The 16,831-nt window shown below is 43.1% G+C and overlaps 2 protein-coding genes across 2 annotated transcripts in view; both read right to left on the reverse strand.

The window, feature by feature from the left end:
• Positions 1-5,618, reverse strand: part of LOC106657653 (RNA-binding protein fusilli) — a 36,245-nt gene extending 30,627 nt beyond the window's left edge. The window contains exons 1-2 of the mRNA XM_014379269.2: positions 4,920-5,618; positions 3,968-4,450 (exon numbers count right to left, since the gene is read on the reverse strand). Of these exons, the coding sequence (XP_014234755.1) occupies positions 3,968-4,333 (366 nt within the window). The 5' untranslated portion in view covers positions 4,334-4,450; positions 4,920-5,618. The remainder of the gene's footprint in view (positions 1-3,967; positions 4,451-4,919) is intronic.
• An 8,298-nt stretch (positions 5,619-13,916) lies between these two features.
• Positions 13,917-15,695, reverse strand: LOC106657633. Its single transcript, XM_014379237.2, has 6 exons — positions 15,366-15,695; positions 15,101-15,282; positions 14,626-15,030; positions 14,450-14,551; positions 14,265-14,376; positions 13,917-14,190 (listed from the first exon to the last, which is right to left on the reverse strand). The coding sequence occupies exons 1-6, from the start codon at positions 15,483-15,485 to the stop codon at positions 14,071-14,073; spliced, it is 1,041 nt and encodes a 346-aa protein (XP_014234723.1). The 5' UTR covers positions 15,486-15,695; the 3' UTR covers positions 13,917-14,070.
• Positions 15,696-16,831: the final 1,136 nt, after the last annotated feature.

The following is a 16,831-nucleotide window of genomic DNA, read 5'->3' on the forward strand; positions in this document are numbered from 1 at the left end:
CTCCGCCCTCCTCTTAACGAATCAGCCGACACCGTCGCCGCTGTGTTATATTATGTAGTATAATACAGATCGCATTGGAGGCGCCGGGCGTGGAAGCCACATCGCGCGCGCAGCTATATACAATATGGGCTATGTATATATAGTTATACGGCGCGGATTTTATGACACTGTAAACAGCGAGAGAGTATATAGTGGGTGATACCGAAATGAAAACTACGATGGCGAATTGTATCTCTCGAGAGTCGTTATATTGTCGTCCGCTCGCAATCCCTTTGACCAATGATATTTACCCGACTCGTGCGATGTTTACGTTGTCTAATTCGTGCATAAAAATAATACGTGCTAAATTTACGGCCGATCTTTTTTCTTTTCACTTCGGCGTCGTGTCTTTTATTGCCCGCGACAATTGTATCGGGTGGTAACGCTTGCTTATATACAATATATATATTGCGCTTTTCGCGTGTACACCTCGACTCGACGCATACGTAATGTGCTGTGCAAAAAAAAAAGAAGAATTGAGAAAAAACGCGTTGAATAATCAACGCGTCAACGAAGGCGAAGAAAAAAAAAGAAGTCAAGCTCTTCGCTATAATACACGAAATCACGCTCTCGGCTCTGCGTGGCTAAAAGGTCGCGTCGAGAGTCGTGTGTGCGATGAATCACAAGATATACGCGCTAATATCCGAGTGTGTGTGTGTACTCGGCAGCAATCGGGCTGCTCGCTAATTGAGAGCTCCAAAGGGGTAATATCGCACCGCAGCAATCGAGTGTCGTCTATATAATATACACTGTGCCATTGCGAGCGATGCGCGCTGGTGAAACGACGCGAAGAATTTCGGAGCGTTTCGGAAAAACCGCAGCCGCAACGGCAACGGTTAAATGCGTTATTAACGAACGTCGTGGTGTATACAAAAAAAAAAAAAAAAAAAAACACCTCACGCACACACGCGCGTGTTTACTGCTGTTACAGTACTTTCACCGGGTCCGATGTATACATACGTGCACACGGACACGCAAAAGGCTCTCATATGTAGTGTATATAAGGAATATTGCATCGCGCGGATCGTGTCACGAGCCGTGCACTAAAAACACAACACGGGCCAACGACGACGACAACAACAACTCGCTCGCGCACTGGCGAGTGCATAGTTGCACACACACACACATATGAGCAGCAATTAAGTTTCGTCGAAAAGAAGTGTGCAACTGTCCGGCTGCTATTATAGCACGTATAAGCCAGCTCGCGCGCGTGCGAAAAGAGAACCTTCTCTCGCGCTCTCGAGTCAAGAGCGAAGCGAACGAATTGCAGTTTTTATATACACGTATACAACACACTTATAAAGTCGGAAAAAATGAAGAAAAAGCGCCCAGAGAGAGAGAGAGAGAGAGAGAGAGAGAACTCATCATTGACGTGAAAAAGGAAGGAATAATACGGAGCTTGATACCGGTCTGACGGTCTCTCTCTCGGAGGAGCGCCTATATACTATATACCAGACTTTACGTGTTTCGCGCGAAAGGGCGGCTTCTCTCTCTCCCTCTCTCCCTCCCGTGTACATACGATGAGCATCGGTACATCTCGTCGTCCTCAGCAGCTCGTCAGAGATCGTCGTAATATTATCGTATATACGTACAGATATCTACCTGCCGCGCGTATATAACGTACGAACTTGCGCGAATAGAAAGTTATATTTCTCGACTTGATTTCCTGCCCGCGTACATACACACACACACACAGACACACACACAAATGAATAAAATGTTTATATGCTGCAGAGCGCAGAGATATAGGTACCCGCGTGCGTAAATAAGCTGCGCTATATACGTGTGTGTGTGCAGCAGTAACGCTTGCAACCTTTCTTTTTTCGAACGATGCACGTACGGCACTACGGAATTTGCCTTATTATAATATCCAGGCGGTCTGGTTCTTGTTCTTGTTTTTTCCTCTATTTTTTTTTACAAGTTTTTTTTGCAGTTCCGTTGTATACGATAAAAGCGTAGAATTCTTTGCATTTGCGCGCGTTCCCAAGATTTGCGGTTATTTCAGCCCAAAATTACGGGTCTCGCGGCGATTGATTAGGCAGATTTTTTTCTCTCTCTGTCTCTTTTATTTTTTTTTTTCGCTGACGAGACAAACATTCTCTCCGGGGAACGAATAAAAAAAAATTCAAATCGCTCAAACGGGTTAGAGTTATTCAAAAATACGCACGAAGAAGTTTTTGTCATTGTCAGCGCGCGCACATATTATACCCTATAGCTCGCACGGAATAAAAATAATATATGAGCAAAAAAATTGAATCATTCGCGATTACGAAATCTTTGGGCCGTGTTCGCGATCGATTGTATTAATTGGTCGACGTCGTTGTCGCCGTCGTCTGGAGATGAGATTCCGGCCTCACGTTTATGAGTACCGAAGTTCGAGCATGACGTTTAAAAATGCAAAATCTACGCGTCCGCGGTGCAAAAGTATAAGAGAGAAACATTTTATGAAAGATTTTTTTTTTTTCAAGTTCGGTAAGACATTGTTATTCTATGACCCATTGCCGGCCAAGCGCGAGCCAGCGCCATAGCGACTGCCAAAGCCGTTGTCCATAAATTATTCAAGGAATTGTGCAATATACATACACATTTATATATTCGTTAGTGTCTGCCCGTGTGTGTACGCTCGAGGACTCGAGATGTCATTCTAAAAGCATCGTACGACTTTAACACGTCGAATTTCGTGCAAGCTAATGTATTATTTATTTCCATATATAATATTATATTATAAATTTCTTCAACTGTACGCGTCACCGTAACGAAACACAAACGTCGCGCGAAATACTATTTTATTTATTAAAATTATTAATTAATCGATTCTCTGAAAATTCGCGAAATCATCGCATTGAAAATAAGCTGCGATGAAATTGACCCGAGATCGTCGAGATATTCCCAGATGATCGAATGTCAGGGATAAGGTCGCGGATGCCTCGAAGCGAGAGATCGCATCGAAAATAAAAAAAAAAAAAAACGAAAGAATTGTCAGTTCACGAAGATTCGTATCGATCATAAAAGCCCCCCAGAAATCTGTGCGTTATATTGCAATAATCATCGCAATGTTCATCGAAAATCGCTCGAATCTAACGACGATATCTGTCACACGGAATAACAGCAGTACAATAGTCTCTCGGATTTTCGTATTTTAATTCGATTCGGTGAGCTCGAGTATTAAAAAAAAAAACATACTAAAACTACGGACAACGATAGAATGAATTATCCAAAACTCGATCGAAACTACTTTAATTTCTCTCGATTCTTTTTTACGAGCTACGCAATATGATAATCGAAATAACGGCTACTCGGGTTCGATCGTTAAAAAAAAAAAATTGTAACGGATGCCGAGACATACTCGTATTTTCTCGACATATGGCTCGAGAAAAATTTGACCTGTCCGCGCGCTCAAAATTCTTTTGAAGAAACATCCACACATCGACTCGGACACACACGTGCGGATAGAATCGACAGGATGGATCAGAAGACGCATCTTTCGAGGCATTAATAAGCAATAACTATTATCCGAAATCTCGTATTATATGTGTGAGAGGATGCAATGAGGTTTGAGGTACATAAAAGCTGACACACGATCGTCGCTTTAATAATATTTCACTAATGCACAAAAAGCAGGCGCCCACACACGAACCTGACACTTTGCGCTCATACGCTGAGAATATAATAGACCGAGAGAGAGCTTTCGAGCGATAACAATGAAACTTTAACGAGAGACAATGTTACATTATATCGATGAGCACGAATATTTCGTCCCATAAAGCGCGTCTGCTCGTGTTTAAGTTTTCCAGTAACAGAACGATTTTCCATCCGTCGTTTCTGGCGTACACACAGAGGAAATTCCGGAAAATTCCACGAGCTACGCGTTCACTGCGTTCACTTAAAACTATGGTAAATAATAGAGAATTTCGAGGGGGTCACTCACCTTGTTCTGGAGCGCGTCGACGAGCACGTAACTGAGCAGGGTGATCTCCTCCTCGTCGGAGCCCAGCGCGTTGCCCTGCTGGCCCGCGGTGGCCACGTACAGGGCCACCAGATGGGTCGGGCCCAGCGCGGCGGCCGAGGCAGCCGCCACCGCCGTCGAGCAGTTCTGGTTGCCACTGACACTTGTGTTATTGTTGTTGTTGTTATTGTTGTTGTTGTTGTTACTGCTGCCGCTGTTGTTGTTGTTGTTGATGTTATTCATCGTTATCGGGCCGTTGCCACTGCCAGCGATAATCGACTGCTGCTGCTGGGGCTGCTGCTGTTGTTGCTGTTGCGGGCCTCCCATTATAGCGCCCGTCACTTGCATCTTGTATACTTTATAGCGCGCCGCAGATCCGCCGCAGAAATTCCCGATTTCGTTTCCTCGAAATGCGAGAGTGAGAGAGAGAGCAGTTTGGCTTCTGGACTTCTATCCCGACGCACTCTGTTTTCACGTATTTATATTATGGTTATATGTTATGTTTTACTCGCTTTAAATGCCTATACTATACACGTAAGATATAACGATATTATGCCGCGCGACGCGAGTTTGTTGTTATTTCAACCGAGGCTGACGACGCACGAAAGCACAGTAGTGGCAGTAGCGAACAACAATAGCGCGAATTTCTCGCTCGACCGTGTCAGAGTATCGTTAAACGTGCAACAAACTAAATTAATGATCAAAATTTATAACGAAACAAAAGCACGCGCGCATTAAAACAATTAAAACTTCTCTTTCTCGTTGTTGTATATAGCTGCACTGCACCACACGTATGAAAAATAATCGACTTGTTTACGGATTATTATTACTCGTTTCGGTATTATTACAATATCTCATTATCGCACTTTATACTACCGAAGCACTACTAAGACGACACGACGACGACGACGACGAGGTAGAAAGGAGAACGTACCCTTGCTTCCTGCTGCTTTCTTTCCTTGTCCAGGTAACGACGAGCTGCGAGCGGCAATAAGCGCAGCTTTGAGGTTATGCTCATATCACACACCTATAGCACAGCACACACACACATGTGTATAGGTAAGGCCGCTGCTAACATGTAGTGGTACATTCACACAGGTAGTTGCTATGTATATATACAAACACGAGCGTGTATATATTCTGGCTGGTCCTCTCGCACTTCTGTTTGCTACCGGGCGCTACCACACAAGCGAGAGACTATATCGTGTACCGTACCGATATATATTATTATTTATTATAAATAAAAACCCGGCACCACTGCTGGATAACGACGATCGATGATGATGCACCACAGAATAAACACACGGGGCACTAAACGCACAGACACACTGCAGGTATAAGGTATGTAGGAGACACACGCGGGCCAGCGGCGGCCACGGGGATGCACTTTTATATATTTTATATATATATTTTATTTTATTTCGTCGAAATTGATACGAGACAGACGCGTTCTCGTACGTACGCGATCGTACGTATCAGAGCGGTATGTTGTATAGAGTCGGAGCTCTGCTGTGTGCGTTTCCACACTCCTGCGCTGCTCGGCTCGCTCGCTCGCTCGCGTTGCGTGTTGTTGGTGTTTCGCGTGTGTACTGAATACACGACTGCTCGGCGCGCGGGTAAAAGGTGCCTCGGCTCGAGAGACGAGAGAGAGACTGACTCGAGCTGGCTCGCAGCACACCGACACACACACACACACGACTTTCCCGACGAGCTGCGTTGCGCCGCTTACCTGTGTGTAGAGCGGGAGAGAGAGAGAGAATACGAGTAGCGAGAAAAGAGAGAGAGGGAGCTCGTACGTATCGGTATGTGTGCATATAGGTGTATATACGTGTGCTGCACGAGAAGGAGGAATCCAAGTGCTCTTATAAGCCAGCAGCAGCGGCGCAGGGTATATTACGATTCGAGTTTCCGACGACTCGGAGCAGCAGCAGCAGCGAGCCGGAGAAATCGGTCTCTGTGCCTTTCTATCTATTACAAATTCTACGTGTATTTCGTGTGTCTGTCTGTGTGTGACTGTGTATATATATGCGTGCACACGTCGGAGATACCAATATACGTTTACGTGTGTGTGTGAGCAGCGCTCGCTCACCTGGCGGCTGGCAGCGGCGACTGCGCAACGTCGACTGTGCGCACCGCAATGTATATATAAGCTGGTGTGCCTGCCTGTGTACATGACGGAGCGAACGGACTATAACTCCGTAATACATAGATGTATATAAAATAATAACGCCGCTCGGTCGTGACAGCGACGAGCTTTCGCGATACCATATATAAAAGCTCGCGCAGCTACTCGCACCTGTTGAAAGTTTATATACAGCGAGCGAAGCTGCAGTTGTCGAATATTTACCCAAATCGGTCGATAAAAGGCCCTGCGCTGCATATGGGTGAAAGCTACTACTCCCCTGTCGTACGTGTCCATAATTACGTATGTGTGAATAAAACATGGTGTTGCATATATGGGTACGTAGTATATGTATACTTTGGTCAGTGCCTGCGTCGTATAGTTGGTGGTGTCGCTTTCATTCACACGCACCGACCGACCGACCGCGTGAATAATCACACTATACTCTCAGCAGCTGACAGAGAAAGAGAGAGAGTGAGAAAAGCGTAATATATGTAGTAGACTCGGTGTAAATATACATACGAGTAAAGTGCAGACCCCCCCGCGAACGTAAACGTGAACGCACGACTCATTCATGCCGTACGTATACACGCATATAAAGAAAGTGTATATATGTGTAGCTGCACGAGATTGTGTGTAAGAGGCAGCAGCAGGTGCATCGTTTCGAATATCTGTAGCATAGTATAGTGTGAAGCGTCTCCTACTACTAACTACTCCCTTTCGCCGCCGCACTGAAACACAACGTTTCCCCCGCACACAACTCCGCGCAAGGCATAACGTCATCGAGCTTGCCTCAACTTTATATACAGCTCAGCAACAGGTGTATACACTTGTATGTATATTCGCAAGCTTATTGTAGCGTGTCCTTTATAGTTAAAGCTGGCGCTGTGACGGCGGTGGCGGCTCCCTGGAATTCTTTATACCTACATACAGACAGCAAATACATCACCAGCGTTATAATATCTCTCTGCCAGGCTTACCTATACATATGTGTGCAGTATGCAGCAGCATAGTCTAAAAAGAGACTTTACTCTTTACCGTTATCGCGACTCGATGTTGCCGCCGCCACCGCTGCTTTTTACACTTTTTATCCCTCTCTCTCTCTCTCTCTCTCCCACCCCGTGCGGACGAGCTATACACATTCTCGACGCGCTCGGCAGCTAGCATAGGGCTCCCTTTCTTCCTTCCTCTCGTTTCTCTCTTTCCTAATTCTCTCCGCTTGTGTGCAGCCGCGCACCAAGGATGATGTTTCGATGAGAGAGTATATAAGTATAGTTGTAGTAGTTGTAGTAGTAGTAGAATCTCCGCGCCGACGAGATTTTTTCCCTCCTCCTCCTCATCTTCTTTTTTTTACTTCGTGTATTATATACCACCGGCCGACGAACTCTCGTCGGCAGCGCAGCGGTGCTTTTTATTTTTCCTCATAAATTGCCTCCCCCCCCCCCCTTCGCTTTATATTAATATTTACACAAAATATATACGTGCACTTCTCTTTATAGGAGGAAAAGCTGGGCTCGCTTCGGCTAGCGTTCTCCCTACATACGATCGCTTCTTTTTCCCTATATTTATTGCGCGGCTTACACACGGTGCACGCGCGCGGAAAACTTTGTGTCGAGTGACACAGCAATAGCTCCCGCCCCTCTCGATGTGTACGTATCGTGTATCGAAAATCGTGCACTATATAGACGCCGCGTCGTTGATCTCTCTCTCCAATAAAAGAGAAAAAAACTTGTCTCGTGCTTCTCGTGCGTGTACTCCGCGGCGCGGCCATATGGACAATTCGATCGCGGCACAGCGTCGAACAATAATCGGACAATAATCGGACACTGTTTTGCTACCGTTGTCGTCGTTGACGGTGGGCACATGTGTTCATCTGCACATGTACGTTGGACAAAATGTGTGCGTGTGTAAGACGACGCCGTAATTGCGGAGCTTTTATTCGTCCCGGAATATGTCAGCTGCATATATGGTTCAAACGCACGTGCAAAAAAGCTGGCGCACGGATATCGAGGCAAGAACGAAAGAAGATCCGTTATATTATTTATGATCGCGGGGTAATCGTATATATCTTCGACGCGCAAGCTCGACGCGAATAGAAGGAAAGAAAGTCGAGCGCCGCTCGATATCCGCGCGTCAACGCGCAACGCGATCGTTATTATTATTATTTTACAGCGAGAGGAAAGAGAAACTGACCGAGTCTAAGCTTCTTACGGATGGTATGTGTTCTTGCCTGTGTTATCGAAGAGGGAGGGAGCAAAAGGGCCTCTATACAAAGGGGGGAGAGGAAGAAGCTCGAGAACCTGCCAAGCCTCGCAACGAATCGAGCGGAATAGGAATTCGATATATAGCATTCCTCGAGTCGACTCGCGAGCAGTCGCGCGCGCAGCGAGTCCCTCTTTAATACACGTTCGTCGAGATTATGTGTATCTTCTTCTTCTTACTTCTCTAATACTCTCTCTCTCTCTCTGGCAGTCTCGAGGCAGCTCACTCGGCTCGCGAGAAAGACTTTTCTCTCTCTCTCTTTCTCTTCTCTTTCCCTCTCGTTCCCACTTGCTGTATATACACGATCTCGCGCGCACCGCGAGGTCGTTGAGCTTGAGAACAGGTAGAGAGACAGAAGAGATCGGCGCATTTATGAGTGCAGCGGCAGCGGCAGCAGCAAGGGAAAGGCTCTCACATGCCCGCGGCTTGCACTCGACGCAGGTATACATACATACATACTATGGCTGTATATATGCGGCGCCTGCCTGTGCCACGGGGATTCTGCGCGCAGGCACACGAGTATTAACGATCGCCCGGCAAAGGCATGCGAGAGAGAGAGAGAGTCGATGTTCTTTACTCAGCGTTACTGCGAGTATATTTCAGAGATCAGCTGTGCGTGCAGTGCGAGATGATTCCGTCGTTGAAACTTTTAAGCTGCCATCTCTTCGTTAAATTTCGATAACGCGCCGTGGTATCGAGTTAATATACGGAGAAAACGCGACGCCGTGATAATGACGCTTAAAAGGCATCCCTATACACAACTAACGCAATGCTCGGATCTCGTATAATATAGAGGCTTAACTAGCGTGAACTGTATAAATTACGGCCGCTAAATGATCCCTAGGCCGCGCGCGTGTAATTATACGCCGAGTATACCGAGTGCAGCAGCTATATTATAACTGCACACACAAACGTAAGCCGCCGTGCAACTTTTAAGCTCGCGCGAGCAATTATAACGCAGTCGATCGGAGTAAAGGTAGGTACGGCGCGAGCAACGAGCCGCGCAAGGAAGGAAGTAAAACGCGAGGAAGGAAGGAAGGATGGAAGGAAGGAAGAAAGAAAGGAATTTTTCCAGGCGGAGAATTAATCATCGATGAGTATATAACACGGTATTTTATACCACGAGAGACGAGAAAATGCGAGGATAATCGTATCTATACCGATTTTTCCATCGAATAACCGATTGTAAAAGCACACGAACTGTCGTATGAAGGATCGTACGTCGATGAACGTAGCAATAGTAGTGTAGTAAAGCAATACACGCGCGCAAGCTCGCACACGCGGGGCGCGTACTTATACAAGTCAGCGAAGGAAGACTGCGGTTTTTCGTGAAAATAAAATATCTCGAATACCGACTATGGTCGATCTGCTCTTGGCATCGTTTTATTTCCCCCCACCGAGATCGCGACTTTGGCGAGGGATCCGCGAATCGGGCCTCTATCGCGACTCCAATTTCAAGCTGCGGACTGCCGCTCGCTCGACCATCGTCGACAAAGTCTCGAGAAAAGAGGAGGATACTCGAGCTGGAGCGTAATATACAGCGACGCCACGACGATCGTGAAATTTTTGCGACGAGTTCAAATTGATCCACAGCGACGACGACGACAACCACTACCACCACCAAGATTATAACGTAGCGGAGGAGTTGGCGATCGAAGCGAGAAAAAAAAGTACAGAGAGCTTTGCGCCGCATGAATCCGTGCCGAGAAACTCGCGAGAGTATTTGTCCACGCGGCTGCGGGCGCTGGATCCTTTCTGAAAACTCGTACACTGTATCGATCGCCAGATAGTCGAGATCTGCGAAACCGATCGTCGAAAATCTAACGAACGAGGATCCATTCGATATTTGCTTGGGCGCGATATGCGTTGCTATCGTCCAAATTTCAAACGAATGAATTCATTAAAAAAAGATCGCGGCTGCTCATTTTTGCGCAGAGACTCGCGACGAATTCGACATACCGTCGCAGCTTCTCACCTCCCCCGCGCCCAACAGCGCTCGATCTCTAATTTTTTTTCTTTTTTTCGACTTCGCTCTCGTGGTGTTGCGCACACGAGTTCGATATATCCACCGTACTATAATATATATATAAAGGTATATTTATGCTATAATACACATGGCTAATTTAGCTCGCAGCCGAGCACCTGACTGTGGACTGTATATATACCTACATGTATACGGGCGTGCACGAATATGTATACGGACAGAGAGAAAGAGAAGCGGCTCAGAGCCAAGAGAGAGAGAGAGAGATATTATATATATACGTTGGATTTATACGTCAGGACGTTAACCCCGCATTACATATACACGTGTACTACGTATAATACGGGAAAGCAGCGGACCGACTGTGTGTATATTATACACTTGGCGCGATCATCAAGGCCGCGACTCGTGCGTTTTTATACGTGAAATATCGTATATTGGCATACATCTTCTCTTTTCTGAATCTACGTGGGGAGAGGGGAATTTATTAGCGAGTTTTGGTCACAGAAATTTATATATATTTCGGACTCATCGAAAATTTACAAGCTTTACATAGACTCGTGTGGAAGCACCTGCTACTCGCGCCGATTCGAAGGCTCGCTCGCTCGGTGCGTTTATAAAATATCGAAAGGCGATTGCCAGTCGATCTCGACGAAATTATTTGTTGTTGTTGTTGTTATTATTATTGGCAAGAAGATGAGCGAAAGCTTGAGCATATCCTATACATCTTTGGCGAATTTCGAGACTGCTGCAGGACTCGCTCGGTCTCCGATAGGAACCGCGCATATTATGGAAAAACTTCCATGTCGTGCATCTATGTAGCCGCGCGCGGAAAGCAAATGATACTATAAATGATACACTACCCTTTTTCGTTTTCGAATTATTATAACTACTCGCATACATCATGATTTTCTATCGTCCATCTTATACGATATATATACCATAACGATGTGCGAACCAAGTTTGAAGATACATAAATCGTCTCGCGGCTGATGTGCACTAGAAAGCGGAAAGTTCCCAGAACGAATTTTGCTGCTGCAGCCACGTATCGTCGACTTCGGGCGCATTTCTCGTATACATACTCGACTGCTCTCCTCATCCACGTTGTTGTTGTTGTTGTTGTTGTTTGCTTTTTCTTTTTTTTTTTTTTTTTTTCACAAGNGAACTGCGGCGGTTAGCGCGTCATCCTTATTATACATTTTTTTCCTTTTTTTTTTTTTAACGAAATGCGTGCGCGCGGCTGGCTGAGTGGCTTCGTGTTTACGTGCGCACGTATGTGTGTGTGTGAGACTGCGCAAACACATTACACCGTACACGCTCACACACACACACACACACACACACACACTCTATAGTTGTTTGCTCGACTGAATTTCTTTACTTCGTTTTTTTTCCTTGGCTTTCTGGATTTATTTACGTATGGGTGTATACGCTGAATGTGGATAAAAATTTGCGCTTCGATCGGCGCATCTCCTTTCGCGCGACGACGATGATCCGCGGAGCTTATATAGTGGCGAAATTTTTTATCCGTGCGAGCGTGAAATCTCGTCCTCGGTTTGTATCAGAAATGACACTCCATTAATTGGCGATCGATTTTCTTATACGTTTTGCAAGTATATGTACAATACAAAGTATTAAAATCCGTCGATCGATCGATCGATCGATCCGAGGCACTACGTCTATATCTTGTCATTTATTGTTGTTGTTGTTGCCTTTTGTCGATCGACGATCGACTTTACGCAAAGCCGCATCGCCGCCGCACAATCGAGCGATAAGCGAAAATATTCAGCTGAGCTCACGACTCCATCATCTCTACATATAAAAAAAAAAAAAAAACATTACATTTATTATTTACATTGCACCTTGTGTTGTACGATGCAGCGCAGCTCTCGGCATAATATAATACGTGTAATCTAGCTGGCCGCGCGAGAGCTGCTCGCGCTTGGCTAATGAGATTTTTTGCACTTTTTGCGCCTCGTCTTCGCGCGCGCGCAAAAAGTAACGGTTGCTGCTGCTGCGATATCGCGACAACGGCGACAAAAAATCCGCAGCTCGCAATTTGCATGTTGGCTCGTCGTCGTCGTCGTCGTCGTCGTATATACATGTGTATCTCATCTCTCATTTTCTCGACTCGACGCGACCCCTTCTTTGAGGCTTGCAAAATTGTTCATTATATATTATAGGATACGGCGACGCGACGCAACCTTGTGGCAGAGAAATACACGTGTCGCGCGACTGTCGCGTACGTAGGATTGTAATATAAGCGAGAATCATCAACATTATTACGTATATGTAAAGGCGACACATGCGCACACGGAGTCACGTTATGTTATTATCAACCGAGTGGTAGTGCACGTCTGCACACACGCAAAAATCTTAGCCGAAATTGAAAGAAAAAAAGGTCGACGGCGGCGGCGGCTTCGGTTTAAACTCGCTCGAGCTCGCGAGCCTTATTCCTTTACCAAGCCTTAATTATCAATTAAATCTAATTGGAAGTGGTGTATATATAATGCAAGATACGCACGGAAAATGTGTGCATTTAGCGCTATGTCTGTGTCTGTGTGTGTGTGCAATTCTGCTGCTGCTTCTGCCGCGCGCTGCTCGCTCTGATTATAAAACTTAATTGAGAAACGTATACGTTGGATTTATTTAATTTTTTTTTCAGTGTCCTCGCGCGCGCACCGACGAGGAAAAATTCGCCCGATTCGCTCCACAAACGGAGCTAGTAGCTGTTAGGCGCGCTCGGGTCAAATTTGTCCGCGCCGGTGTATCGTAACGCAAAAAAAAGCTCGATAACGAGACGCTGCTCCCCGACCGCGAGACAAAAAGCACGTAAAATTCGCGATCGTTCGGCGGAATTGAGATGTGTGTGTGTGTGTGTGTGCGCGAGACGAAATCGAGCGTATCATCTTTCGCCACTCACGGACTCGTACATTATGCACATAAGGGATCGAGAAACGTACGGATCGTTGCGTAACATCCTGCGCGCGAGCATGAAGATATCGACGGCCGCGCGACGTCCGAGAATTCGCCTTCACCTGTATATATACGCTACCACTGCTACACCAATGTGGTGCCGTATTATATAGCCGAGCCGAGCGAGATGTTCAACCGGTTCGTGTGTAATTCTCATCGTCTCTTTCTCTCGCATATGTGGATAATATTGTCGGAGCACTCGTGCGCCCGTGTTAAGAGGCGCAGCCCATTTCTTTCTTCATTTGTCGCGGTAGGTTCCCTCGAGTTATTTACAAAAATGAATCACTTTACGTTTTTTTTTTTGTTTTCATGCGTAACACACTTTATTATAGCATGTAAAGCTTTAAATTTGTAAGAATTATCGTTTCTCCTATGTACATTTGATCGTTTTAACGGATTTAGTTTCTCCATTGCAAATAGCCTAACAAAATTATCCACTATAATGTATCTCATGAGAATATTGGTTTAAACAAAAACATATTATTTCTTATGACGCACAATTAAATTTAGAGCTTGGGCAACAATTCATGTTCTCTTATTATTTTTTGTACATCCGATAGTTTAGAAATTACAAAACAAAGACAATTTCCTTTTATCGCTATTTAATTCAAAATGGTATTTTGAATACTTAAAGATTTGAACACGTTAGATTTTCAAGCTAGTCAAAATATTAATAAAAGTAAAAAAAAAATAGATCTAACAATACTGAAAAATTTCATTTAGTATTTTTATATGCACCGTTAATTATTTGTATTCTTCGAATTGCTTTAAAATATTTTCTGGTAACCCATATGTATTAATTTTAGGCATTATTGATCTCCTCATATTATTCCTCAAAGTTTCATGTGTACGGTGGGTTAAATACTGTAAAAAAAATGTCATGTATTCATCCAATTTTAATAAAATTATCATTCAATAAAATTATCCATAATACGTACCCCACATTTTCCCATATCTTTATAAATTTTTCCTCCTTTGATTTTATCTATCACATTGAATTTGATTATGAATGCAAGCATAATTCTTTGCTCGAACAAGTTCAATGAATATCTGTAAAGATATAAAATTGATTATATAATTACTCTAAACATAATATTATTAAAATTTAATCAAGTTATTTTACTGTGGTTTCCCATGTGATCTATGTATTTCTGGTGAAAAAGTACATAGATCTTGTTTACATCTAGCATTTTCGGGTATATCTTGACTAATCCACCATTTGGAACTGAAAATATAATATGTTCGTTCTATGTATTATAATATATTATAATATATTTCTTCTTAAAAAAATATCAATACCTATTCTCAATAAAACGTTCTTCATCATTACTACCAATACTTTCAATGCTATCATCACCACCATTATTTTCAATACTATCATCATCACTCTTGCTTATAGTTCTATTATTTGTGATACTATTGTGCCTAAGTCTTGCCTCTGATTCCAAACTCTCGCTTATGTTTTCAACATTTATGCTATGATTATTTATGCTTCCATTGGGTGTAAGTTTTATTTTAGATTCAATAGAAATAGATGAATCATTTGAAGCAGGTATGATATCTTCTTCTTCACTAGAACTACTATCAATTTTCAATCTCTTGTGTGGTTTTTGAGTAAATTTTTCTTGCTGTTCTTCCTGCAGGAGTTGTTGAAAACTTCGTTTATTTGTTTTTTCTTCAGCTTGTTTTTTTACACTTTCAAATCTGTGGGAATAAATTAATGATAACTTACTGAAAAAAGATTACGAGAAAAATTCAAGAAAAAGTTAAATACCTGTATAAGTCTATTGGTAACGGCTTTCTAGCTTCTATCGAATGAAGGAGATATAAGATTTTATACATTCGTGTAACATTGAGTAAATTGTTATCATTTTTTGTAGATTTGAGAAGTTTTACAACATGATCTCTAGTAGTAAGTGCATAACCACTTTGATTGGAAACTTTTCCTCCAAGATCCTTGAAATAATTGTTTACAAAAATAAAACTCCCATAATTTAATGTGAGAAGTAAATTGTTATATGAAGTTTTAAATCTATTACCGTAACTATCTTTCGGTACCTTTCTTCAATTTCTGGTGTCAATCCCAACAATTGAAATTCGTAACCTTTAAATATTTTTGGGAAGTGAACGTCAGTCCTATCAGGGATGGAGTCAGTCATGACTAAAATTTGAACTATCAAAACAAGAGTAAACTTTTGAATTTCACAATCATCACAGAAACTAATTGAAAGATAACCGTTAAACCAGCGGCGTCTCAAGTGTAATCAAATGTGCTGCTGTATACAAACATCGATGGACTATAAATATTTGTTTTTTATCCGCGCTAGATAATAAAATAGCAGCCTACAAAATTTTAGCGAAAAATGACTCGTACAGGACTCGTTAGTCGTCGGTGGCGCTGCGAGTCAAAACATTACCGGCTTTTTGCCGGTGCTGTTCAAGCCTGTCTGCGACCTATGTATACATACGTCCGTTCGTATGTATGTGTGCGCGCGCGTATGTGTGAATGTGAATCGCATAGCAAAATCGAGAGAACGGGACGGTAACTTGCGTTGACTTAAATTGTATTTGTTGCCGATTGTACCAACGATGAAGCCCTCTTTTTATCATCTTCAACTGAAGATTTATACTTAATTTATTAATAATAGAGATTTAGTTACTTTATAATAAACAAAAGCATTTTCTCCACGAGGAAGCTATTTGCCAATGGACTGGCAGCGGGGTTTAAATATGATGTTTACAATAAGCGCTCATTGATGACATTGAATTTCATATCAGTTAGTGAGAAAAAGGGAACGATGCACTCAAATGTTATAATGCGGTTATTGTATTTTTTTATTTGGAAGATTTGTTAGAGAAGCGATAAGATTACTTTTGTAAAAAAATATTCTGTAGGTGCAGAAACTATCTTAATCATTAATTATAGAGAATAAATCAATGTTTTAACGTTATCTGCAGCATTGAAATAAGAACTTTGATTTTTCGGGTTGAAAATAAAATAATTATGTAGTTACATTACTCTGAATATTATGAGTGTTGGTTGTAAGTTGTTTAGGTAACGCAAATAGAGGAAAACGAAGATTTAATGAATTGAATAGTAATGTCTTTTTCTATTCTCAAAGGAGCAGGTAAATATGATACTCGCCATTTAGAGATCGACGAGGCGTTTCCTCGACGCTCGAGTAGAATAAGATGGATTCACCGTCGTTCTCGCTGCTGATTCGATTGTTTTACTCATTTATTTTTTTCATTTTTCGATGCAATATAAAAAAGATATCGTGCACGCAAGGATCCGGAGTGTTTTTTTTTTTTTTTCATAACGTTCGACGGTGAGCTTTACGCGTGTCTTGCACAATTCACGAATTAGCGTATCACGTTGGATGCAAAAAAAAACACATAACACGCACGCTCACGACTTGATGAAAATTTACGATCGCTACAGAGCGTCGTGTACGCATCATGCGTTCGAGCTATTTGTCATCGTCGTAATTTTTTTTTTCTTTCC

Source organism: Trichogramma pretiosum, unplaced genomic scaffold, assembly GCF_000599845.2.
Source record: "Trichogramma pretiosum strain Unisexual culture from Peru unplaced genomic scaffold, Tpre_2.0 scaffold131, whole genome shotgun sequence".
NCBI classification, from domain to species: domain Eukaryota; kingdom Metazoa; phylum Arthropoda; class Insecta; order Hymenoptera; family Trichogrammatidae; genus Trichogramma; species Trichogramma pretiosum.

What these genes read in the sequence shown, in the direction of transcription:
- LOC106657633 (XM_014379237.2), bottom strand. Translation starts at nt 15,485, where the DNA reads ATGACTGACTCCATCCCTGATAGGACTGACGTTCACTTCCCAAAAATA. An exon ending in AGATCACATGGGAAACCACA is followed by an intron (nt 14,377 to 14,449) that starts GTAAAATAACTT and finishes ATATCTTTACAG; the next exon opens with ATATTCATTGAACTTGTTCG. An exon ending in AAGATATGGGAAAATGTGGG is followed by an intron (nt 14,191 to 14,264) that starts GTACGTATTATG and finishes TTTTTTTTACAG; the next exon opens with TATTTAACCCACCGTACACA.